At 43.7% G+C, this 26,880-nt stretch overlaps 6 protein-coding genes across 6 annotated transcripts in view; 3 read left to right on the top strand and 3 right to left on the bottom strand.

Annotated features, from left to right (window-relative positions):
- man1a2 (mannosidase, alpha, class 1A, member 2) overlaps window positions 1–26,880 on the bottom strand; it is a 475,750-nt gene that overhangs the window by 10,595 nt on the left and 438,275 nt on the right. The gene's annotated exons all lie outside the window — the stretch shown is intronic.
- Window positions 1–26,880, top strand: part of popdc2 (popeye domain cAMP effector 2) — a 357,428-nt gene that overhangs the window by 320,512 nt on the left and 10,036 nt on the right. The window lies entirely within an intron of this gene.
- On the bottom strand, window positions 229–1,389 carry LOC308330826 (zona pellucida-like domain-containing protein 1; the record flags this gene model as incomplete). Its single annotated transcript, XM_080785901.1, has 1 exon — window positions 229–1,389. The coding sequence occupies one exon, from the start codon at window positions 1,387–1,389 to the stop codon at window positions 229–231; it is 1,161 nt and encodes a 386-aa protein (XP_080642027.1).
- LOC308330825 (zona pellucida-like domain-containing protein 1) lies at window positions 7,025–8,185 on the bottom strand (the record flags this gene model as incomplete). The annotated part of the gene is made up of 1 exon (XM_080785900.1): window positions 7,025–8,185. The coding sequence occupies one exon, from the start codon at window positions 8,183–8,185 to the stop codon at window positions 7,025–7,027; it is 1,161 nt and encodes a 386-aa protein (XP_080642026.1).
- On the top strand, window positions 14,243–15,403 carry LOC308330439 (zona pellucida-like domain-containing protein 1; the record flags this gene model as incomplete). Its single annotated transcript, XM_080785290.1, has 1 exon — window positions 14,243–15,403. The coding sequence occupies one exon, from the start codon at window positions 14,243–14,245 to the stop codon at window positions 15,401–15,403; it is 1,161 nt and encodes a 386-aa protein (XP_080641416.1).
- LOC308330438 (zona pellucida-like domain-containing protein 1) lies at window positions 25,216–26,379 on the top strand (the record flags this gene model as incomplete). Its single annotated transcript, XM_080785289.1, has 1 exon — window positions 25,216–26,379. The coding sequence occupies one exon, from the start codon at window positions 25,216–25,218 to the stop codon at window positions 26,377–26,379; it is 1,164 nt and encodes a 387-aa protein (XP_080641415.1).

Genomic DNA, 26,880 nt, shown 5'->3' with positions numbered 1-26,880 from the left:
AATTTTGCTATATACATATACTATATACACATTTCAAACACATTCCTTCTTCATCTAAAATTAAAATAGCCCTACACTTTTTAACCTATGAAGGGCAAGCAAATATTGTGAGATGAACCAAGCACACAAAGTTAGACAATCTGGCGGATATGGTACACCTCAAAAGACAGTATTTAGCCTATAGCCTGATGCCCCATTATCCCGCCTGCAGCTTTAGAAGGTTTGTTTTCACCTCCTGAGCTTCTTGTAAAAGACGGCAGCGATGCAGAGGGCAACAATGCACACGAAGGCTAAAACACCTACAGCAGCACTAAGCCCGGTGGAAGAGTTCACATTGTGTGTTTTGGTCTGGCCATTGGTGATGACATCGTCTTGGGTGACGATCTCCGGGGAGGTGATGGTGTGGAGTTGGGATAAGTCGGCTGGCTCATCGTCTGTGCTTCTCCTTCTCCTGTTGTTGCAGTTCATGAAGCTGCTGCAGGTGCTGACCTCGCACAGGCGCGTGATGCAGTGCAGGTAGTAGGTGGAGACGGTCTCGTTCTGCTGCTCCATGAAGCGGAAAGCCGGGAAGGAGAAGCGGGCGCTCTGGCTGATGCCGTTCTGGTTCATGCTGGTGAGCTGGTCAACGTCGCAGGGTACAAACAGGTTGAAGAAGCTGGAGTTGGTAGGAAGTGGGGAGATTGAGGCGTAGCACCGGTCCAGAAGCACGTTGTACTGCCCTGTCAAGTTGGTGGCTTTCACCTCTACGTAGACCTTGGTCCTCAGCTCGATTCCATTCTGTGGCATCACCAGGGGCGTTGTGTAGGCACTATCGCTGAACAGCTGCAGGCGCAGGGTGCTGATGAAGCTGCCATTGTTGTCCTTCAATGCAATAGAGGAGGCTGACACATCAATCTGGGTGTTGTTGATCAGGTACTCTAAGGGGTAGGCGCAGGAGTAATAGTACTTCATCTCAGCATTGTAGGTGATTGTCCCTGTGGTGGGATCGGAGGATCGCACAATGCCACTGACGTTGACTGTCTGGATGTTGGAGAAGTCTGAGAACACTCCTGTGCCGGCAGCGCTGGTGGTCCTGAAGCCACTTCCACAGGCATGGGTCTTGTTCAAGGGGAAGTTGAAACGCACCACGGGTGGAGATGCAGACAAATCCAGGGTTCCCTTGCAGGCTGGGTTCGACATATGGTTCACAATCATCAGCGTTTCGTTGTAGCCGGTGTAGACGATAGGGCAGGCTTGGATTGCCAGACTGATGGAGTCGGTGCCACATGTCACCTCGATGTCAGTGAATTCTGGACGCCTTGCTTGTCCTATTGTACCACAGTCACTCAGTGTCAGCTGACTACTTCTGCCTATGATGGTGGCGACGATTAGAATAACGTGAAAATTCATCTTGGCTATATGACAGTTTTCAGCTCCTGCGTCTGGAATCTCTGGATACCTTGTTAAGTCAGCTCTGAAGGCAAACGCAAGTTGATGCTGGTGATGGCTGTTCAGGACTCTTTTATAGTATGTCTCTTTCACTGTGATTGGCTAAAAACAAGGTCAAAGCACCCAGCTTGCATTGCATTGTATTTTATGGAGAATGGCGGCAGTGTGGAATCGTACCCTGGGGGCAACAACCTGAAATCCAAAGCATTATTTTAAATTAGACGTTTTGCCCGGGATGCAAACAAATAAAAATAGCAGATCTACAAGCTTCCCGCCTTTCATTTTTTTAATCATTGAATTTTGGCTTTATTTTATGAAAATGTTAGCTTTTTGGGGATGTTTTGGGGTGATTCAACAGTTTTTAAATACTAACAGTTTTGCTGTATGACCAATAGCAAAAATTGCCAGTTTGCAATGCGACGTGAGCTCCTGCTATTTCTGATATGCGTCAAAACTGGAACGATATTTTGAAAAGGTGGAACGTGGAAAAGTTTGACGACAGGGTGGTTCAAGTGGTTGCAGTGTGAACTGGTCATCAACACACACACACACACACACACGTATGCACATGTAATCAAGCCTTCCTGGCCTACATACTGTACAGTATAGTGCGCAGAGGAAGTGAAAGTGCTTGATATCGTGGTGTCAGAATGACGACCTGCATCCCACCGTCAAAACAAAAGCCAAACTACGGGGAGACGACTGTGAGTTACATGGAGGCTGCGGGGAATTTATGCCCCCGTTCACAGCACCAGTGGAACCGCAGAGTGGACAGAGTCCAGCAGCTTCAAGTTCCTCTGAGGTTCACCTCCACCTACATGGCCTCCTCAAGGCTCTAAAGCATGGGTGTCAAAGTCAAGGCCCGCGGGCCAAATGTGGCCCGCCATGTCATTTAATGTGGCCCGCCTGCCTCAAGCAAAAAAAATAGACGAAATATAGGCTTATAAGTAAGGCTGCATGATATATCGAACATGTACCTTCATCAGAGTGGAGAATATAAGTATAAATCAAGTTGAGCAAAGCCACTCTTCTCTGCCCCTCTCTCTAACAGACACAGTTAACGATTGCTTGTTAAGTGCCTGCCAGACAGACAATCAGATGAAATGAAGGCAGGTGTAGAGTAGAGTGTAGACTAGTGAACTGAACATGTTCTCTTTATATCAAGTACTTCATACCAGCCCCTTATGAAACTACTTCTCCCCAAATCCAAATGGATTTCATTTTCCATCCTGAATGGCAGTAACTAGCATACAATGAGAACTGAGAAGATCTCCACAAAGGTTTACTCATCAAAACTGATTATATAACTGTAACCATCAAAGCATGCACTCAACATATAATGGTTATGTGACCATGGCATGTGCATAATATAAAATCTTATACGTTTTATCTGATATTGATTAATATGGGGGGTGGGTTCAATTAATCGATTATTAATCGGCAGAGCTGTCGACTATTCAATTTGGCTGATGGTCACTTTGTGGCATCCCTACAAGTTACAACAAGTGAGTAAGTGACTATCTCTCTTCCATACTGGTGTGTGGCGTCTCTTGCGTGATATGATGAAGTGGAACGGTGCCGTGCACATTATAGGGACATCGTCGTGTGTGTGTGTGTGTGTGTGTGTGTGTGTGTGTGTGTGTGTGTGTGTGTGTGTGTGTGTGTGTGTGTGTGTGTGTGTGTGTGTGTGTGTGTGTGTGTGTGTGTGTGTGTGTGTGTGTGTGTGTGTGTGTGTGTGTGTGTGTGAGAATGTGCGAAGACCCATCTTCTCTTTCTGTCATAGTGACATTGTCCTGCATCAGATCATGTCCAAATCAGGTTCTCCAATCTCCAGTAGCCTCTTCAGTTTTTTGAAGATTTTTTGAGTGGTGCAACCACTCCCTTACGGAGCTTTGTGTGGCTGGCTCGGTCTGAGCACTATGTGTGTGGCTTGCTGGCTGGCTGGGTCTGAGCACTATGTGTGTGGCTTGCTGGCTGGCTGGGTCTGAGCACTATGTGTGTGGCTGGCTGGCTGGGTCTGAGCACTATGTGTGTGGCTTGCTGGCTGGCTGGCTGGGTCTGAGCATACATAGATAGATAGATAGATATTATAGCAGTGACTGACTGAAGGGCCTCCCACACCGTCTGCGAACGCCGCGCATCAAAACAGCCGCCTCCATTATTTTCAATGAACCTATCGCACACCGGCGGCGTCCGACGTGCGCTGACGCGCCGCGTCGGACGGAGCCGGTGTGTGTTGGGCTTGAGACATCGAGCGTGCGTCTGCAACTGGTTGTGGCCCCCATCAAGTGACCTTTTGACCAATGCAGCCCTCGCCCCAAGTTGAGTTCGACACCCCTGCTCTAAAGCATTCATTCATACACGAGTATGTATTGTAGAGATCTTTCAGATCAGCTGTTTTCAGCTGAGATATTTAACTAGTTATAATTAGTTATATTGATTCAATTTCAGGTCGGTCACAATCATTACATTTTTTTTTGTACAATTACAAAACACTCTTAATCCAGAGAGATGTACAGTAAGATAGGAAAACACAAGGTAATACATCAAATGCATAGAAATAGCAATCAAGGGTCATACTGTAGCTAAACCAAGAACTATTATGTAACAGTAGAATATCCAAACAAAATCTATAGAAACTATACACACACACTATGTGACCTGACATACTGACACACTATATATGTGGACAATACATAACATGCTATCTAAATGACATTTTAGCATTTATATAAGCCTGTAAGGTCATCAATGCTATTAGGGTAGGTGCTACTGTATGGCAAGTGCTAGGGGCTATAAGGAGGAGTCTGAAGAGGTGAGTCTTCAAACGTGTACAGAATGTATAGGTATAATTAACCGGACATGAGAGGCAGTCGGAGTGGGTTATATGGTCCTGGTACTGTATTTAGTGACACTTTGGGAGGTACGTGGTAGTGTCATGTTGACATTCCATGTATGTTTTCCATTCCTCCATTGTTGGTCATTGTTTTTATGCACCAGGGGGGGCTGGTGCAGATGTGATTTAGTTTTTTTGTAACCACCATGAACCATTTTTTTAATCACACCAACAGTATAGCAGCATAAAGTAAAGTGAACGCTGATCGTTTATTGGGCGAATAGCGCTGGCCGTCGGGGGTTCATTTGGTCCCATCCCTCATTCCATCATGGTCAACACTCAACACTGATTATATGGGTAAACTTTATATAGATAGGGGAGTAAAACACTGTGAAAAAAATTATAATCAAAACATTTTTTAAATACAAAATTCAGCAAATTAAAGTTGGCTCAAAAATAATTTATGGAAACAAATCCCGCGGAAATGTTCAATATGTGCCATATCCTTCTACTCCTGTGAAAGCCATTTCTACGATGCATTATAGACAAATCCTTCTATTACGGTAATTCACGAAATTAACACGTCAGAATACGGGCGGAACCTCGGAAAGTGTACCGACCATGCGGCCTCTCAAACCTGGCGAGTCTGTCTCATATAACCGGTCGAATAGCGATTCTGAGAATCGAAGAAGCGTGAAAGGTTACTGCAAAACTAAAGCTGTCGTGAGAAACAGAGGTGTGCAGAGCGGAGGAAGAAATGGATGACGGGGGTGGGGTACTGTGTATCAGAAACAATGGGAGTGGTGGTGGTGTGGAGCAGTGGGAGTTTAGATCAGGCATCAGGATCAGTGGTTCCCAAACTTTTAGCACAAGACCCAAAAGAGAAATTAAATAGTTTTGCCCGGGACGCAAACACGTGAAAATAGCAGATCTACAAGCTTCCCGCCTTTGATTTATTTATTTTTATTTTTTATCATTCAATGTTGGCTTTAATTAATGAAAAAGTGAGCTTTTTGGGGATGTTTTGGGGTGATTCAACAGTTTTTTAAATAATAATTAAAAACAAAATGTAGGAAACCAAAAATAAAGGGACCCAAATAAATTGTCCGGGACCCACAAATGGGTCCCGACCCACTGTTGTAGATGGACCCATCACCACTGCAGGTCAACCCCCTTCCCCCTCCGTCTCCCTCTCATCCACAGTAGTCACACAGTGCATCCCTGCACACGTGCACAATCCCACCTTATATTGCATGTATACCGGGCCCCTCTTTTTCCCCCTCTACACTAGCCTACATACAGTATGGTTGAAAATAGCCGAAGTACAAGCGTGTCGATCGGCTGTTTTTGCCAAACGTTTGTTCCAAAATCGAGACGCTATAGGGTTCATGTGGTTAGAATAAGCCTATGAAGCGACGCCAGACAAGACGGTGAAGATGAACAGTATTAGCATGAAGATAAGCCAATGCAACAAAAAACTAAACAAATGCTGTGCTGATCTACAAGCTCACAACGCATTGCGACGAAATAACTATATGGCCCTGCCAAAAATCTGGACGTAAAGTTTGAAATAATTGTATTATCTACAACATGTATCACATGCAACATGTATTGTAGTTGCATGTTGCATGAAAAAAGAGACAGAGTAGAAAGAAATTGCGCAATTTTTTCATATTATTAGTGGTGAAGTGAAACTTCAGTGAAGTGAACTTTTTCTAGTTTTTGCTGAGCGGCAGTCAGTGCCCCCACAGAGCAGTGGAGTTAAGTGTTTCTACTGACAGTTTGAGGATCAAATGGAGTTGATACTTTACATTGGTTCAATATGTTCATAACAACACACAGACGTAAAGGGTGTTCAATAGCATCGATTTATGAAAGAAATCTAAAACCTCAAAATTGGAGTTATGAGGTTTCCTCCCGACAGCAACGATATCTTATCTATCATCTATCTATCCATATAGTGTTGGGGGTGCTTGATGTTTCAAAGCACTGACATAGAAAACCACTGACATAGAAAACCACTGACATAGAAAACCACTGACATAGACACATTACGTTTTTCAGAAAACTATTGTTTCTATATGTTATACTATATACTATATACTATATGTTTCGTAGACATTTTTAGAATTGGCCTCAGGTCTTCATGGGTTACACATTAAATGCAGAAAAAAAATATCATTCAAATACACAAATACAAAGAGCTTTTCGTTCAAGTTCTTTATTGTTGTCAACTACACACACAACAGCTAGTAGCAACATTGCAGGCAGTGAAATTATTGTACTCCAAGCATACCTCAATGTGTGAAAAAGAAATGATAGAAACGAGTCAAGATGACTCAAGAATAAATGTTACACTTTAAAGTACATAAAGTACATAAAGTATAAGCAAAGAAGATTAATTAAATAAATTCAATAAATTAAATAGTAATACTTTGGAAGGTACATTGACGGCCCTTTCAAAACATTCCAAACACTTATTAAAACTGTATTTATGAACCTTTTTTTAATATATTTTATTTTTATTTTCAAAATTTTGCTATATACATATACTATATACACATTTCAAACACATTCCTTCTTCATCTAAAATTTAAATAGTCCTACACTTTTTAACCTATGAAGGGCAAGCAAATATTGTGAGATGAACCAAGCACACAAAGTTAGACAATCTGGCGGATATGGTACACCTCAAAAGACAGTATTTAGCCTATAGCCTGATGCCCCATTATCCCGCCTGCAGCTTTAGAAGGTTTGTTTTCACCTCCTGAGCTTCTTGTAAAAGACGGCAGCGATGCAGAGGGCAACAATGCACACGAAGGCTAAAACACCTACAGCAGCACTAAGCCCGGTGGAAGAGTTCACATTGTGTGTTTTGGTCTGGCCATTGGTGATGACATCGTCTTGGGTGACGATCTCCGGGGAGGTGATGGTGTGGAGTTGGGTGAGGTCGGCTGGCTCATCGTCTGTGCTTCTCCTTCTCCTGTTGTTGCAGTTCATGAAGCTGCTGCAGGTGGAGACCTCGCACAGGCGCGTGATGCAGTGCAGGTAGTAGGTGGAGACGGTCTCGTTCTGCTGCTCCATGAAGCGAAAAGCCGGGAAGGAGAAGCGGGCGCTCTGGCTGATGCCGTTCTGGTTCATGCTGGTGAGCTGGTCAACGTCGCAGGGTACAAACAGGTTGAAGAAGCTGGAGTTGGTAGGAAGTGGGGAGATTGAGGCGTAGCACCGGTCCAGAAGCACATTGTACTGCCCTGTCAAGTTGGTGGCTTTCACCTCTACGTAGACCTTGGTCCTCAGCTCTATTCCATTCTGTGGCATCACCAGGGGCGTTGTGTAGGCACTATCGCTGAACAGCTCCAGGCGCAGGGTGCTGATGAAGCTGCCATTGTTGTCCTTCAATGCAATAGAGGAGGCTGACACATCAATCTGGGTGTTGTTGATCAGGTACTCTAAGGGGTAGGCGCAGGAGTAATAGTACTTCATCTCAGCATTGTAGGTGATTGTCCCTGTGGTGAGATCGGAGGATCGCACAATGCCACTGACGTTGACTGTCTGGATGTTGGAGAAGTCTGAGAACACTCCTGTGCCGGCAGCGCTGGTGGTCCTGAAGACACTTCCACAGGCATGGGTCTTGTTCAAGGGGAAGTTGAAACGCACCACGGGTGGATTTGCAGACAAATCCAGGGTTCCCTTGCAGGCTGGGTCCGACATATGGTTCACGATCATCAGCGTTTCGTTGTAGCCGGTGTAGACGATAGGGCAGGCTTGGATTGCCAGACTGATGGAGTCGGTGCCACATGTCACCTCGATGTCAGTGAATTCTGGACGCCTTGCTTGTCCTATTGTACCACAGTCACTCAGTGTCAGCTGACTACTTCTGCCTATGATGGTGGCGACGATTAGAAGAACGTGAAAATTCATCTTGGCTATATGACAGTATTCAGCTCCTGCGTCTGGAATCTCTGGATACCTTGTTAAGTCAGCTCTGAAGGCAAACGCAGGTTGATGCTGGTGATGGCTGTTCAGGACTCTTTTATAGTATCTCTTTCACTGTGATTGGCTAAAAACAAGGTCAAAGCACCCAGCTTGCATTGCATTGTATTTTATGGAGAATGGCGGCAGCGTGGAATCGTACCCTGGGGGCAACAACCTGAAATCCAAAGCATTATTTTAAAGTAGACGTTTTGCCCGGGATTCAAACAAATAAAAATAGCAGATCTACAAGCTTCCCGCCTTTGATTTCATTTTTTTAATCATTGAATTTTGGCTTTATTTTATGACAATGTTAGCTTTTTGGGGATGTTTTGGGGTGATTCAACAGTTTTTAAATACTAACAGTTTTGCTGTATGACCAATAGCAAAAATTGCCGGTTTGCAATGCGACGTGAGCTCCTGCTATTTCTGATATGCGTCAAAACTGGAACGATATTTTGAAAAGAAAAAGGTGGAAAAGTTTGACGACAGGGTGGTTAAAGTGGTTGCAGTGTGAACTGGTCATCAACACACACACACACACACACACACACACACACACATATGCACATGTAATCAAGCCTTCCTGGCCTACATACTGTACAGTATAGTACGCAGAGGAAGTCAAAGTGCTTGATATCGTGGTGTCAGAATGACGACCTGCATCCCACCGTCAAAACAAAAGCCAAACTACGGAGAGACGACTGTGAGTTACATGGAGGCTGCGGGGAATTTATGCCCCCGTTCACAGCACCAGTGGAACCGCAGAGTGGACAGAGTCCAGCAGCTTCAAGTTCCTCGGAGGTTCACCTCCACCTACATGGCCTCCTCAAGGCTCTAAAGCATGGGTGTCAAAGTCAAGGCCCGCGGGCCAAATGTGGCCCGCCATGTCATTTAATGTGAAAAAAAAAATAGGCTTATAAGTAAGGCTGCATGATATATCGAACATGTACCTTCATCAGAGTGGAGAATATAAGTATAAATCAAGCTGAGCAAAGCCACTCTTCTCTGCCCCTCTCTCTAACAGACACAGTTAACGATTGCTTGTTAAGTGCCTGCCAGACAGACAATCAGATGAAAGGAAGGCAGGTGTAGAGTAGAGTGTAGACTAGTGAACTGAACATGTTCTCTTTATATCAAGTACTTCATACCAGCCCCTTATGAAACTACTTCTCCCCAAATCCAAATGGATTTCATTTTCCATCCTGAATGGCAGTAACTAGCATACAATGAGAACTGAGAAGATCTCCACAAAGGTTTACTCATCAAAACTGATTATATAACTGTAACCATCAAAGCATGCACTCAACATATAATGGTTATGTGACCATGGCATGTGCATAATATAAAATCTTATACGTTTTATCTGATATTGATTAATATGGGGGGTGGGTTCAATTAATCGATTATTAATCGGCAGAGCTGTCGACTATTCAATTTGGCTGATGGTCACTTTGTGGCATCCCTACAAGTTACAACAAGTGAGTAAGTGACTATCTCTCTTCCATACTGGTGTGTGGCGTCTCTTGCGTGATATGATGAAGTGGAACGGTGCCGTGCACATTATAGGGACAAAGTCGTGTGTGTGTGTGTGTGTGTGTGTGTGTGTGTGTGTGTGTGTGTGTGTGTGTGTGTGTGTGTGTGTGTGTGTGTGTGTGTGTGTGTGTGTGTGTGTGTGTGTGTGTGTTGGCTGGCTGGGTCTGAGCACTATGTGTGTGGCTGGCTGGCTGGGTCTGAGCACTATGTGTGTGGCTTGCTGGCTGGCTGGCTGGGTCTGAGCATACATAGATAGATAGATAGATAGATAGATATTATAGCAGTGACTGACTGAAGGGCCTCCCACACCGTCTGCGAACGCCGCGCATCAAAACAGCCGCCTCCATTATTTTCAATGAACCTATCGCACACCGGCGGCGTCCGACGTGCGCTGACGCGTCGCGTCGGACGGAGCCGGTGTGTGTTGGGCTTGAGACATCGAGCGTGCGTCCGCAACTGGTTGTGGCCCCCATCAAGTGACCTTTTGACCAATGCGGCCCTCGCCCCAAGTTGAGTTCGACACCCCTGCTCTAAAGCATGCGGTGGTTCTCAAACCACTGGTATACGGGTACCAAAATGGACCATTTGGTTCCATTTTAATGTCCATTGTCCCAGTTAAATAAATGTTATATATAAACAAACTACAAAAATAAATCAGGCCCATTCCCATAACAAGTCTGAGAATGTACAAATGGAAATATGGGTCCATTTGGTTCCATTTAAGAGTCCATTTGTTTCTATCAACTGTTTTCATATTCATTCATTCATTCATTCACCGAGTATGTAGAGATCTTTCAGATAAGCTGTTTTCAGCTGAGATATTTAACTAGTTATAATTAGTTATATTGATTAAATTTCAGGTCGGTCACAATCATTACATTTTTTTTGTACAATTACAAAACACTCTTAATCCAGAGAGATGTACAGTAAGATAGGAAAACACAAGGTAATACATCAAATGCATAGAAATAGCAATCAAGGGTCATACTGTAGCTAAACCAAGAACTATTATGTAACAGTAGAATATCCAAACAAAATCTATAGAAACTATACACACACACTATGTGACCTGACATACTGACACACTATATATGTGGACAATACATAACATTCTATCTAAATGACATTTTAGCATTTATATAAGCCTGTAAGGTCATCAATGCTATTAGGGTAGGTGCTACTGTATGGCAAGTGCTAGGGGCTATAAGGAGGAGTCTGAAGAGGTGAGTCTTCAAACATGTACAGAATGTATAGGTATAATTAACCGGACATGAGAGGCAGTCGGAGTGGGTTATATGGTCCTGGTACTGTATTTAGTGACACTTTGGGAGGTACGTGGTAGTGTCATGTTGACATTCCATGTATGTTTTCCATTCCTCCATTGTTGGTCATTGTTTTTATGCACCAGGGGGGGCTGGTGCAGATGTGATTTAGTTTTTTTGTAACCACCATGAACCATTTTTTTAATCACACCAACAGTATAGCAGCATAAAGTAAAGTGAACGCTGATCGTTTATTGGGCGAATAGCGCTGGCCGTCGGGGGTTCATTTGGTCCCATCCCTCATTCCATTATGGTCAACACTCAACACTGATTATATGGGTAAACTTTATATAGATAGGGGAGTAAAACACTGTGAAAAAATGTATAATCAAAACATTTTTTAAATACAAAATTCAGCAAATTAAAGTTGGCTCAAAAATAGTTTATGGAAACAAATCCCGCGGAAATGTTCAATATGTGCCATATCCTTCTACTCCTGTGAAAGCCATTTCTACGATGCATTATAGACAAATCCTTCTATTACGGTAATTCACGAAATTAACACGTCAGAATACGGGCGGAACCTCGGAAAGTGTACTGACCATGCGGCCTCTCAAACCTGGCGAGTCTGTTTCATATAACCGGTCGAATAGCGATTCTGAGAATCGAAGAAGCGTGAAAGGTTACTGCAAAACTAAAGCTGTCGTGAGAAACAGAGGTGTGCAGAGCAGAGGAAGAAATGGATGACGGGGGTGGGGTACTGTGTATCAGAAACAATGGGAGTGGTGGTGGTGTGGAGCAGTGGGAGTTTAGATCAGGCATCAGGATCAGTGGTTCCCAAACTTTTAGCACAAGACCCAAAAGAGAAATTAAATAGTTTTGCCCGGGACGCAAACACGTGAAAATAGCAGATCTACAAGCTTCCCGCCTTTGATTTCATTTTTTTTTATTTTTATCATTCAATGTTGGCTTTAATTAATGAAAAAGTGAGCTTTTTGGGGATGTTTTGGGGTGATTCAACAGTTTTTTAATAATAATTAAAAACAAAATGTAGGAAACCAAAAATAAAGGGACCCAAATAAATTGTCCGGGACCCACAAATGGGTCCCGACCCACTGTTGTAGATGGACCCATCACCACTGCAGGTCAACCCCCTTCCCCCTCCGTCTCTCTCTCATCCACAGTACTCACACAGTGCATCCCTGCACACGTGCACAGTCCCACCTTATATTGCATGTATACCGGGCCCCTCTTTTTCCCCCTCTACACTAACCTACATACAGTATGGTTGAAAATAGCCGAAGTACAAGCGTGTCGATCGGCTGTTTTTGCCAAACGTTTGTTCCAAAATCGAGACGCTATAGGGTTCATGTGGTTAGAATAAGCCTATGAAGCGATGCCAGACAAGACGGTGAAGATGAACAGTATTAGCATGAAGATAAGCCAATGCAACAAAAAACTAAACAAAGCTGTGCTGATCTACAAGCTCACAACCCATTGCGACGAAATAACTATGGTCCTGCCAGAAATCTGGACGTAAAGTTTGAAATAATTGTATTATCTACAACATGTATCACATGCAACATGTATTGTAGTTGCATGTTGCATGAAAAAAGAGACAGAGTAGAAAGAAATTGCGCAATTTTTTCATATTATTAGTGAGGACCTATTATATGAAGATAGGTTGAAAAGTGGTGAAGTGATCACACAAGGTGTTGTGAGCTTGTAGCGGCTTTGTTTGTGTTTAAGAATCTTTCCCTGTGCTTTTGTCCCATGTCACTCTCTGTGACATAAAGCAGAGGCATTCAATTGGGGTCAAATTCACTTACAGTATGCATATGAAATTGATATGCATATTTTCTCCACTTCTCAATGTTTTTTGTATTTTTTATTATTGCAGATCCATCTCACTTTAGATCTCAATCAGGGGTCAAGTTTTTTTTAATGCATATATTTTCTCCTCTTCTGAATGTTTTTTTCAATTGCAGTTCCATCTGATTTTGAGATCTCAATCCATGCCCATCAACCTACAGTACATGTTGCATGATTGTGATACATGTTATAGACACACACAAATTTTACGTCCAGATTTTGGGCATTATAGGGCCATAGTTATTTCGTGCGTTGTGAGCTTGTATGTTGCTTATATAGCTAAGATCTAAAATGACACATGCTTTCTAGTGTGGTTCTAGACAGTATTGATTTCGTCGACTAAAACTGACAATTTCTTTTAAAAAGGTTGTTTTTTCTAGGTTGTTGAAAGGTATATGGACCAACATACATTGCATGACAACATGACACTAGCATGTACCTCCCAAAGTGTCACTAAATACAGTACCAGGACCATATAGCCCACTCCGACTGCCTCTCATGTCCGGTTAATTATACCTATACATTCTGTACACGACTGAAGATTCACCTCTTCAGACTCCCTCCGCCTTATAGCCCCTAGCACTTGCCATACAGTAGCACCTACCCTAATAGCCTTGATCTTGGGCTTATGTAAATGCTAAAATGTAATTTAGATAGCATGTTATGTATTGTCGACATTATGTCAGGTCATTGATGACCTGTGTATAGTTTACTTCGGCTGATTTCAACAACACAGTATGTAGGCTAGTAGAGCCGGTATACAGTGGGATTGTGCGTGTGAGTTACTGTGGATGAGAGAGAGACGGAAGGGGAAAGGGGGATGACCAGCAGTGGCGATGGGTCCAACTACACCAGTGGGTCGCGGACAATTCTTTTGGGTCCTTTTATTTTTGGTTTCCTACATTTTGTTTTTAATTATTATTTCAAAACTGTTGAATCACCACAACGCATCCCCACAAAACATTTTCATGAATTAAAGCCAAAATTCAATGATTAAAAAAATAAATAAATCAAAGGCGGGAAGCTTGTAGATCTGCTATTTTTACTTGTTTGAGTCCCGGGCAGAAACGTCTAATTTCAAAACGTCTAATTTCAAAACGTCTAATTTAAAATAATGCTTTGGATTTCCCCCTGTTGCCCCCAGGGTATGATTCCACGCTGCTGCCCTTCTCCTTAAACAATGCAATTGTTAGCATATACAGTAGCTGGGTGCTTTGACCTTGTTTTTAGCCAATCACAGTGAAAGAGACATACTATAAAAGTCCTGAACAGCCAGCATCAACCTGCGTTTGCCTTCAGAGCTGATGCAGGAGCTGAACACTGTTATATAGCCAAGATGCATTTTCACGTTCTTCTAATCGTCGCCACCATCATAGGCAGAAGTAGTCAGCTGACACTGAGTGACTGTGGTACAATAGGACAAGCGAGGCGTCCAGAATACACTGACATCGAGGTGACATGTGGCACCGACTCCATCAGTCTGGCAATCCAAGCCTGCCCTATCGTCTACACCGGCTACAACGAAACGCTGATGATTGTGAACCATATGTCGAACCCAGCCTGCAAGGGAACCCTGGATTTGTCTGCATCTCCACCCGTGGTGCGTTTCAACTTCCCCTTGAACAAGACCCATGCCTGTGGAAGTGTCTTCAGGACCACCAGCGCTGCCGGCACAGGAGTGTTCTCAGACTTCTCCAACATCCAGACAGTCAACGTCAGTGGCATTGTGCGATCCTCCGATCTCACCACAGGGACAATCACCTACAATGCTGAGATGAAGTACTATTACTCCTGCGCCTACCCCTTAGAGTACCTGATCAACAACACCCAGGTTGATGTGTCAGCCTCCTCTATTGCATTGAAGGACAACAATGGCACCTTCATCAGCACCCTGCGCCTGGAGCTGTTCAGCGATAGTGCCTACACAACGCCCCTGGTGATGCCACAGAATGGAATCGAGCTGAGGACTGACATCTACGTAGAGGTGAAAGCCACCAACTTGACAGGGCAGTACAACGTGCTTCTGGACCGGTGCTACGCCTCAATCTCCCCACTTCCTAGCAACTCCAGCTTCTTCAACCTGTTTGTACCCTGCGAGGTTGACCAGTTCACCACCATGAACCAGAACGGCATCAGCCAGAGCGCCCGCTTCTCCTTCCCGGCTTTCCGCTTCATGGAGCAGCAGAACGAGACCGTCTCCACCTACTACCTGCACTGCATCACGCGCCTGTGCGAGGTCGCCACCTGCAGCGGCTTCATGAACTGCAACAACAGGAAAAGGAGAAGCACGGACGATGAGGCAGCCGACCTCTCCCAACTCCACACCATCACCTCCCCGGAGATCGTCACCCAAGACGATGTCATCACCAATGGCCAGACCAAAACACACGATGCAAATTCTTCCGCAGGGCTTGGTGCGGCTGTAGGTGTTTTAGCCTTCGTGTGCATTGTTGCCCTCTGCATCGCTGCCGTCTTTTACAAGAAGCTCAGGAGGTGAACACAAACCTCGAGCTGCAGGTGTGATAATGGGGCATCAGGCCATAGGCTAAATACTGTCTTTTGAGGTGTACCATATCCGCCAGCTTGTCTAACTTTTCTGGTGGAGGACAGTGCTTGGTATTTTAATTTTAGATGAAGAAGGAATGTGTTTGAAATGTGTATATAGTATATGTATATAGCAACATTTTTAAAAGAAAAAGAAAATATATAAAAGAAAAGGTTCATAAACACAGTTTTAATAAGTGTATGGAATGTTTTGAAAGGGAAGTCAATGTACCTTCCAAAGTATTACCGTTTAATTTATTGAATTCATTGAATTAATCTTCTTTGCTTATACTTTGTCTACTTTATGTACTTTAAAGTGTAACATTTATTCTTGAGTCATTTTGACACATTTCTATCATTTCTTTTTCACACATTGAGGTATGCTTGGAGTACAATAAATTCACTGCCTGCAATGTTGCTACTAGCTGTTGTGTGTGTACTGTAGTTGACAACAATAAAGAACTTGAACGTAAAGCACTTTGTATTTGTGTATTTGAATGATATTTTTGTTGAAACACTGTAGCCCAGCCAAACGTCTGCATTTAATGTGTAACCCATAAAGACCTGAGGCCAATTCTAAAAATGTCTACGAAACTAACAGTTTTCTGAAAAACGTAATGTGTCAGTGCTTTTCTATGTCAGTGCTTTTCAAACATCAAGCACACCCAACATTATATGGATTTGGCTGCAAACAATATTTTGTAAAATCTTAAAAATCTTATGATTACTAAAACTAGACTAACACTAAAACATTCCAGATCACTAAAATGTGACTAAAATTAAATGAAAACCTTTCAAGAGACTATGACTAAAACTAAAATCTAAATTTGCTGTCAAATTCAACACTGGTTCTAGAAGTAAATGTCGTCACCAGTGCTCTTTCAACAGGCGGTTATTGTGGAGCTGGTCGTTGTTGAAAGGTATAGAGGGTATGCACGTGACGTGACATCATCATCATATCCGGAAGATAGTGGCAAAAAAGCTACTTTCTTGACGGCCTTGACAGCACATGCATCCAAACAGAAAAGTCTTGTATTAAATTGTAAATTAATATTAAACAATATTAAACAACATTAAACTCACTTTTCCACTCACTTTGCCACTCGATTTGTCACTCGATTTTCCATTGACTTTATGCATGCGCATACCCTCTATAGACTGGTGGAATGAATGGGTCAATAATACAGTACTAGAGCGATGCCCGTTGGACACTGGCCTACTTGGAACGATGCAAGTTGGAAATGCATGCCCCACCCAGTTATTATGTCTGTGTGCCTTTTATGCCCATATATGGAGTTCTTTGTCAGGCATGTCCAAATATGGACTCTATGCAGATGTCAGACAGCATTGTGATGTCAGAACAGGCCAGCTCCATATATGGAGAATGGAGATATATAGGGGTGATCAGGTGTGATCAATTGGCTATAATTATGGCCCTGTCCAGAACCTTGGGGAGGGGCCTTTTATCACGGTTCTGGACAACTGTGGGTCCGACCGACTCAAGGCCGGGTACTCCCTTTGGTGGTGTGTAACGTGTGTGTCGAATTTGAAGTCAGTGGGGCGAACGGTTCTCGAGTTATGTGGATTACAGACGTACGTACAGACATACCGAGACATGGTACATTTATAGATAGATAGATAGATATATATATGTATGCTGTACAGAGACATGGTACATTTATAGATAGATAGATAGATAGATAGATATATATATATATGTATGCTGTAGAGTGGACAAGAGATCACACGTTGACTTGTATTGTGAACCAATTGGTTCTCAAAGTTGGGTCCGGGGACCCCCAGGGGTCCGGGGACAGCAACATTAGTTTGTACAGCATCGCAGTCGCTTTAAGCACTTCATCCATTTATATGTTGGATAATAGGCTATGCAAAAATTGCAGATATACAAGCTCACTTTGTGCCACACTGTGAGGTGTGAGCCACACTTCGAGCTTTGTACATCTGCTATTTTTTTCAACGTTTTTGAAAAATCTTGATAGTGTCAACAACACTTCTCTTCTCCTCTTGGGTTGGGTCCCTATAGCACAAAACATGTTCAGGTTGGTGGTCCGTGGCCAAATACACATCAATGTTGGGCTCCTTAAGCTTGGCACAGAACAGTATGAGAACCGTCGTTGATGTAAACTATACATATTCTCCCAAGCAGCACAGCACACACATACAGGCACATGTTCCGAAGCACATGCCGTGTGCACGTACATGCACGCATGTGAAAGAACATACATACACACACACACACACACATGCACTCGCACAGTGTGCACAGTACATTTTGCACGTTCTCAGGAACACACACACGCTTGCTCACACACACAAACTTGAGAAGTCTGATAGGCGGGTAGCCTGTGAACAGCGCCAGGCCACATGATGTCGGGGGGAGATTTGAGAAGGCTTATCTAAGGATAGATAGAGGAGCGGGCCACAGCTGTGCTGAAATGATTTATATGGCCAGGAGCCCCACACACATGCTCTCTCACTCACACTTTTTTCATGCCCGCATACACAGACACGCAAGTGCAGTGACATGTACGGTGCCTGCACCACACAAGACACGTACTGTACGCGCGCACACACACACACACACACACACACACACACACACACTTTAGAATTACATGGGACACAAATACGAATGCTGTAAAATCGATTTACACATTTGTCTGTGACGGAATCTGAGTGGTGTGAGTACATTATTGCTTTTGTGTTAGTCACAGTACTGCATGAGAGGCATTTGCTGTACAGTATCTCCCTCTCTCTCTCTCTCTCTCTCTCTCTCTCTCTCTCTCAATAAAAAAAACAGCTGAGAATACCACAGCGCAATTCTTGCCTTTTTTGTTCGTAAACCTCTTAAGATAGCTCTCTTTATACAATAATAGTTGTATTCTTGTCTGCGTTCAGTGTCTTAATTGGTAGGGGTGGCACCCATTAGGGTGGTCGGTAGGTTAACGCGTTTTGAGCGTGTCGATCTGCTATTTTCAACGATAGCTGCTGGGGTTTAACTGAATACAAATGATTAATCATCAACATAACTTAATTGCCGTTATTAAATAGGCTACCGTAATCTTAGAAAGATTAAAGGTAGAACAACAGCTTTTATCGTACTGAAATCTGGCATGTGCTATAGCCCAATAAAATGACCCCACCCGTTGTCCACCCACCCATTAGAAAGGTCATGGCTATGTGTCTGTGAGCAATTAACTGCATGTCCATTTGGCAAAACGTCCTATGCGGAGCTATTTGCTCTGTGGCGAGAAGCAAAGGTGTCTGTCTGGCTGAGAGGGCTGCCTGCGGTTCACGGATAGCTAGACCTCTGCGGAAAGACTGTCAACGCACAAGGATCTGTCACTGCGGCCACGCAACACCTTCACACCAAGTCCTAGGCTCTCTCTCTCTCTGTCTCTCTCTCGGATGCCACGGTGTGATTCTGTGGGGCCTCTCAGCAGCTCGCTGGCTGTAGAAGGCTGCTCGGTGTATGTAGAGAGGCGCACCATGCCAGTCCCACGCGGAGTCATTCATGACTTCTTTGTTTTAAGTTCAACCCATTCAAACCGGGAGAGAATCTATTCTGTGAGTTCATTTAGATTTTAGCTACAGTATGTCGTCGTCTGTCGGGTGGGAAAACCTCATTGTGTCTAAAACTGTTACTTTTCAGGATTCAAGTTCAAAAGTAGAAATAGTAGCAGATCAACGAGCTTGTGGATCTGCTACTTTTGGATGATGCTGAAGTACAGTGGTTTTCAACCACCAGTGGCCCGGGGACCACCAGTGGCCCGGGGACCACCGGTGGCCCGGGGACCACCGGTGGCCCGGGGACAACCAGTGGCCCGGGGACCACCGGTGGCCCGGGGACCACCAGTGGCCCGGGGACCACCGGTGGCCCGGGGACCACCAGTGGCCCGGGGACCACCAGTGGCCCGGGGACCACCGGTGGCCCGGGGACCACCAGTGGCCCGGGGACCACCGGTGGCCCGGGGACCACCAGTGGCCCGGGGACCACCGGTGGCCCGGGGACCACCGGTGGTCCGGGGGCCGGGGGCCCATGGGCTATAGGGTCAGAGGTTAAAATATGCCAGTGCTTGAACCTTGAAGCACCATGTGTGTTTTTTGTTATACTTCATGTCCACTGTTGTTTGAGTATGGACCTTATTTTGATATAAATTTACTTATAAATTGTATGTTGATTTCCTTGCGTTTTATGGCATGACTTTAATATTATTCACTGTATTGTTGTCTGCCAGCCAGGACCTATATGCACCTGCTGTAAACCGGGTGTGCGGAAGTCATCTCCCTCATAGACATTTCAAAAAGTATTTATTTAAAGCCGTTTTGCGCCTCGTACAAAGCCAACTCGAGCTCTATAAAATGAACACACAATCTCTCAGGAAGGCGTGCATTCAGCTCCACAAAGAAAAATTACATTTGGAAGAATATTTGTGTGAAAACTTAAGTGCAAACTTAATTATTGTTTCAGAGGCTGAACTGAGAGAGATGGACTCGGGACGCAGACTGCTGGAGGCCGCCTTGTTGAATCCTGTCGTAAAGTTACACAGAATAGGTATGTGCTGCTTCATTGATCCATTGATTGAAAACTTGATTAACAGTTTGCATGGACAAGCACGGGAAAGAACAGTACAAATCAAGGTCTGCTAAAAAAAGATGTATCCAAGCAAGAATGACTGTTCAATGAGTCAACATTTAGTTTTAACTAAGTTTGAACTTCCAATCGGTTATGGGTCAATAAGAGATAAGATAATATCTAAATATGGAATCAAGCACTGTGGCTCAAATGCCAAATAAATAACGAACCTTAATATGAAGACTGGTGAAAACCACTGCTTTAGTATGATCGACTAGTGCATTAATAAAATAAAAACACACATACAAAAAGTTTTTCTGCTCGACAACAAAGCCTACTGTATATAGCAAGCAACATACTGTAGGTTTCAACATACTGTAGGTTTCTCAGAAAACTGATTTAGAAGAAATGTTTTAGACTGGGCCTCAGGTCTTATTGGGTTACTAATCCCTCCACTATACATACAGTATACCTTTGTCTTTCTGTGAGTCATAATGACACGTCCCACACTGCAGAGGACACGTGTCATGTACTGTATGCGTAAATGTACAATGACAAATACTCCTATAAGACAACAAAAAGTTGTTCTGCACAGTTATCGCTCAAATGTGAATTCCCATTTTTTTCCCCACATGAAACAATTTATTGTCTTTACTACATTAAAAATGTGCCACCTGGAGCCAACTAATGTGTCTTGTAACGTAGGTAGCATTTTATGTAGACATATAGCACTATTATAGTATATATGCATAGTTCATTTATAGATATTCCAGTGTTAGGTTCTTAGCTTATATGTATGATTCATGATGACTATTTTTCTATATTTTATGTATGTTTTTTGTTCTTGCTTACTGTAAATCGCTCTTTTTTTTCGATTAATCGTGCAGCACTAACTGAAAACAAATCAACAATAACTGAATTGACAAAAAGAGAGGGGAATATTGAGGGACTCTAGAATAGAACCCTGGGGGACTCCGTCCAACTAATTGTATAATATTGGGTTTGAGTGGTTAATAAGGCCACTGCTTCAGTGTGTGTGCTTACTGCTTTAGCGAGCTCTCATTGACCCCTTTTTTCCTCTTTCAGTCTCACACTATAATCTCATTGTTCCCATAGTATAATATAATATGTCTTTCATGTTACACCTGTGTTTTTCCACATACGCGTTCCACATGACGCAGACGTGTCACCATGCACCCCGTGACCCTCGATCTCTTCACGGCTTGGTTAAAGACAAGTACTCACATTTGTTTTACTTAAGGAAAATGCTACTCTTACAAGTAAAAAAAAAAATCTTGAGTACAAAAGTATTGGCATAAAAATACTACTTAAAGGAGAGTGTCATGCTAGAAGGCTCTCTTACCTCTCGTTGTTAGGTCCGCGCCAAAGTGGTCCAGATGTTATTTTGTGCAAAAACGCATTATTGGCTATTTTCCCTACCCCACCATAAGCCCTCAATGGGGTTTTAGTGCTAATTCGCTCATTTCCATCGCTCGAAAATCGTCACACTTTACTCCATAGTAACGCTGTTGCTGTGTTCCAGCCGTAAAACGTAAAGTCTCATCTATCGCGAGACTTCGCAAGACTTTGCGAGCTCCATGCAAGTGGATGGAGCTCACGGATGTTTAACCTAAATCCTATACAACCAGTTGACCTGCAGAGTCACCTGCTTCTCAATACTAGATCCACTCCTTTTTTCCCTCTCTTTGCTGAAAATACAGGCTACAGGCTTTGCAAGTAATGCATTGTGAGCCTGTAGTTTAGTAGATCTATATAACTTTCAAGTGTTTAACATGGAAAAAATAACACAAATAAAATAACTAAATTGTAAAACATGAATTAGAATGTGGCTTGCATGGGTAATGTGAAGCCAACATCAATTAGGCGAAGGGTTTGTGTTACACGGGAGAGGAGAACCTTTATGACAGTTGCTCTTCCTGAAGGTATAAGAGAGTGGCAGGCTGCCAGACGGGTCATGTCGGACGTGACCGGCTGGATCACCATGCTCTCTGTGTGGCATGTTCTCATGACGGCTGTAAAGGTGAGCGTCGGAGTTAAACATAGCCCTCCTCGGTCCCCAGGCCGCCACCCAACGGGGCATCGGTGAGAGAGGGCGGCAGTTGGCTCGGGGGTTTGGGTTACGGGGGGCTTAAAGTGTAAGTTAATAGAAAGTGTACAGTGGCACACGGGGAGGCTGACGTGCTGAACATTTTCTATTTTCACTCCTCATGTCCCTTTCCCCTCTGGAGCAGAAAAGGGCCCTTTGCCTCCCCTCTGATGCGGTTAGCAGATGCACGCGCATTATTGCGGAGCAGGGAATTGAACATTCTCCATATACTGCGCTATAAATATCCCACTGACGTTTATTGTACTCGCAAGGGTTCAGGTGCTAAAACACTTGGACCCGAGTCAACTCAATCCACCTTTTCTGTCTTTCGTGGTGGTAGTGTGGCTGAAGAGTTTGTTTCTTGTTTTATAGGAGAAGTGTTGAGGGTGACGCGCGGTGTGAAGACGTATACTGTAATACCAAGCAGGTATATGAGGAATTTCATAGGGCCGATGGTAAAGGCTAATACTGTACTTATCAGGCTGGGCGAGTGCAGATTTCACTTCAGTAGCTACAGTACCAGACAGTGTTTCAATTAGGAATGTACTGATAGAAAAACTGAGAATACAGAAAAAGACAAGAAAAGAAAATAGGATTCGGATTTGGTGTAGATAAAATACTGATACTGTTGGTCTGAAAGGGACTGAAAGTATGAGTAAGGTTTTATGCAGATGTCCTTTTGGGTTCATAGTTTGTAGTGAACCACATATTAACACTCCGAGTTAAACTAATATCTGTGCACTGCCAATTCATATTGACAATATTAAAGCACAAAATGTTTAATTTGTTTAATTGTTAAGTTTGTAACAATCACAAATCAGTTTGTGATTGTTCTGTACAAAAGGCCACCCAGCTTTGTAACTCGTTCCATTAACATGGTTGTATTAACTTTCAATGACTTTGCATTTCACCGCCCAGGGGATAATGTTTATTTGACTGTTCTTCAACTTGGAACGCAGCATTTTGAGTTTAACTAATTTGTTTCGAAATCCATGTCGTACACCGCATCTCCAGTAGATAAAGAGTGCTGGGTTGCGCAACCGAAAATAGCTGATCTACAAGCTCTCAATGCGTCAGGGTGCGACGCACTGAGAGCTTGTAGATCTGCTATTTTCGCTATTTTGGTCCAAAAGTGCCCTCTTACGGGATTTCAGCCTGTTTATTGCACCAACCCGACTATTGACACCTGCTTTCTTGCTCCAGTTTGACATACAATCAGTGCACTGGAACCCTCAGCATGTGAGTTTGGTGTGAATATTAATTAAATGGACAACTTTTTTCCAACCAAGGTTCATGTTTTAGGTTGTTATTAGAGAAAGCGATTTAGCGATTTCAGCTGTTGTTGACAGGGAGGCGGGGGCATTTGAACATGGGGCTAAATATGTATGGCAGCCCCCTATAGTATCCCCCTTCACGCCAGTAGATCCTGTGAGCTTTTGTGGCCAGATGTAATTTCCTGGGGTCTAGTAGGACTATAGTAAATAATAATAAAGAAAACACCGTAAAATGTGGTTAAAGAATGTTGGAATGCCCCCGCCCCCTGTCAACAACAGCTAAAATCGCTAAAACAAAAGAAAGCAGCAATGATCTTTTACTTTAATCTTCCTTTACTCGTTCCAATCTGGCCTCATGGTTTGCACAATTGTACATGATATTTTAATTAACATCCAACAAAATCAGTTTTGATTGGAATGTCAAAGAGGAATGAAAATTGCCTCTACACACCATGACAACAGCGTTAAGTGTTCTGCATTCTGTATAAGCACAAAGAGAAGTGGAATAGTATAATTGGCCAATTGCCTTAACCGCATGAACCCTAGTGGCCCCAGGGCGAACATTATATTCTGAGAAAATGGCTGATCTACAGTACGAGCTCACCACACATCACAACGGGTTGTGAGCTTGTAGATCGGCAAAGAGTTTGTGTAAATGGAGATACTAGTGAACCTATAGTACAGTATAAGTATTAGAGCAGTGGTCTTCAACGTTTTTCAGCCCAAGGACCCCCTATCTGAGAGATGAAGAACTCCCGCTATATAATTATACTTCAGATTTACCTTCATATACTGTAGATCTCATAGATGTTTGACAGCACTGTCATCACTCTTGAGTTTGTATATATTCTCCACTTAACCACCATTCCTATTTAACACACTTGACCCTTAGCTTAACGCCTTGCGCAAGGCATTGTGAGCTTGTAGATCGGCTATAGGGATGCTAGAGTTCAAGTGGTTAAATCATATCACACCCGTATAGTAACTCTGAGAACCCCCTAGTGGTCCCGGACCCCTGTTGACGAGCCCTGGAGGACCCTGGTCAACTAAGTGTGGGTTTTGAGGCTCTGTTAAGAGACTGAGGTTAGAGTTTCAAGAATTGCATCCAAGTAATTCAGAATACCTCATTCTGAATTTGGATTCCTATGCGCTCTACTCTCTGTACTATAATGTCTTTTAAGGAGTTTCGTAACCATTTCATTTCCTAATGCCAAACACGTTTTAATTTTCACATGGAGTTAGTTTTAGTTCGTGTCCCTTCTCTTCTGAGTAGTGTTGAATGGGGGAAATGGAAAAACACGTGTGAAAAAAAGTGAAACTATAGATCATCAATGTCAGTGGGTCAGTGTCCGCGACAGATGAATGAGATGATACTTACTGGGTCATTTCTGATTGTTCTCCATCCGGAGGATTTGTATGGGATCTTCTGTAATTTAGCAGATATGGGTTACTGTACTTTATGTTAAGTTACTTGACTGTGACCCAGCACCAGGTCAGATATCTTTATTTTGTTACAGTTTCTGAAGACAATAATGCTTCAGATTTCAGGTTGTTGCCCCCAGGGTATGATTCACAGCTGCCGCCCTTCTCCTTAAAATACAATGCAATTGTTAGCATATAGCTGGGTGCTTTGACCTTGTTTTTAGCCAATCGCAGTGAAAGATACATACTATAAAAGAGTCCTGAACAGCCATCACCAGCATCAACCTGCGTTTGCCGTCAGAGCTGACTTAACAAGGTATCCAGAGATTCCAGACGCAGGAGCTGAACACTGTCATCTAGCCAAGATGAATTTTCACGTTCTTCTAATCGTCGCCACCATCATAGGCAGAAGTAGTCAGCTGACACTGAGTGACTGCGGTACAATAGGACAAGCGAGGCGTCCAGAATTCACTGACATCGCAGTGACATGTGGCACCGACTCCATCAGTCTGGCAATCCAAGCCTGCCCTATCGTCTACACCGGCTACAACGAAACGCTGATGATTGTGAACCATATGTCGGACCCAGCCTGCAAGGGAACCCTGGATTTGTCTGCAAATCCACCCGTGGTGCGTTTCAACTTCCCCTTGAACAAGACCCATGCCTGTGGAAGTGTCTTCAGGACCACCAGCGCTGCCGGCACAGGAGTGTTCTCAGACTTCTCCAACATCCAGACAGTCAACGTCAGTGGCATTGTGCGATCCTCCGATCCCACCACAGGGACAATCACCTACAATGCTGAGATGAAGTACTATTACTCCTGCGCCTACCCCTTAGAGTACCTGATCAACAACACCCAGGTTGATGTGTCAGCCTCCTCTATCGCATTGAAGGACAACAATGGCAGCTTCATCAGCACCCTGCGCCTGCAGCTGTTCAGCGATAATGCCTACACAACGCCCCTGGTGATGCCACAGAATGGAATCGAGCTGAGGACTGACATCTACGTAGAGGTGAAAGCCACCAACTTGACAACCCAGTACAACGTGCTTCTGGACCGGTGCTACGCTTCAATCTCCCCACTTCCTACCAACTCCAGCATATTCAACCTGTTTGTACCCTGCGACGTTGACCAGCTCACCACCATGATCCAGAACGGCATCAGCCAGAGCGCCCGCTTCTCCTTCCCGGCTTTCCGCTTCATGGAGCAGCAGAACGAGACCGTCTCCACCTACTACCTGCACTGCATCACGCGCCTGTGCGAGGTCTCCACCTGCAGCGGCTTCATGAACTGCAACAACAGGAAAAGGAGAAGCACGGACGATGAGCCAGCCGACTTATCCCACCTCCACACCATCACCTCCCCGGAGATCGTCACCCAAGACGATGTCATCACCAATGGCCAGACCAAAACACACAATGCGAGTTCTTCCGCTGCAGGTCTTGGTGCGGCTGTAGGTGTTTTAGCCTTCGTGTGCATTGTTGCCCTCTGCATCGCTGCCGTCTTTTACAAGAAGCTCAGGATGTGAAAAAAATACCTCGAGCTGCAGGCGGGATAATGGGGCATCAGGCTATAGGCTAAATACTGTCTTTTGAGGTGTACCATATCCGCCAGCTTGTCTAACTTTTCTGGTGGAGGACAGTGCTTGGTTCATCTCACTTGTTGTTTGTTGGGGGAGATATTTGCTTGCCCTTCATCATAGATGAATGTGTGTTGAAATGTGTATATACAGTAGATGTCGATGTGTTTAATTGCCAAATTTGGAAATGCACAAAAGCTTGAAAGTGTTAATGCATGTAAGCGCTTCATAAGCTTTTACTTAATGGTAGTTGGAAAGAACATATATTGAAAAAATAGGTTCATAAACACAGTTTTAAAATGTGAAAGTGTATGGAATGTTTTGAAAGGGAAGTCAATGTACCTTCCAAAGTGTTACTGTTTAATGTATTGAATTTATTTAATTCATCATCTTTGCTTGAAAAAGTAAACCCTGGCAAATAAAGGCATTTAGTTTGCACTTTATATTACT

This window comes from Protomyctophum bolini, assembly GCF_963924005.1.
Source record: "Protomyctophum bolini genome assembly, chromosome: 16".
Taxonomy (NCBI): domain Eukaryota; kingdom Metazoa; phylum Chordata; class Actinopteri; order Myctophiformes; family Myctophidae; genus Protomyctophum; species Protomyctophum bolini.
The sequence above is the reverse complement of the archived record's forward strand: the minus strand, read 5'-3'. Positions and strand labels throughout refer to the sequence as shown.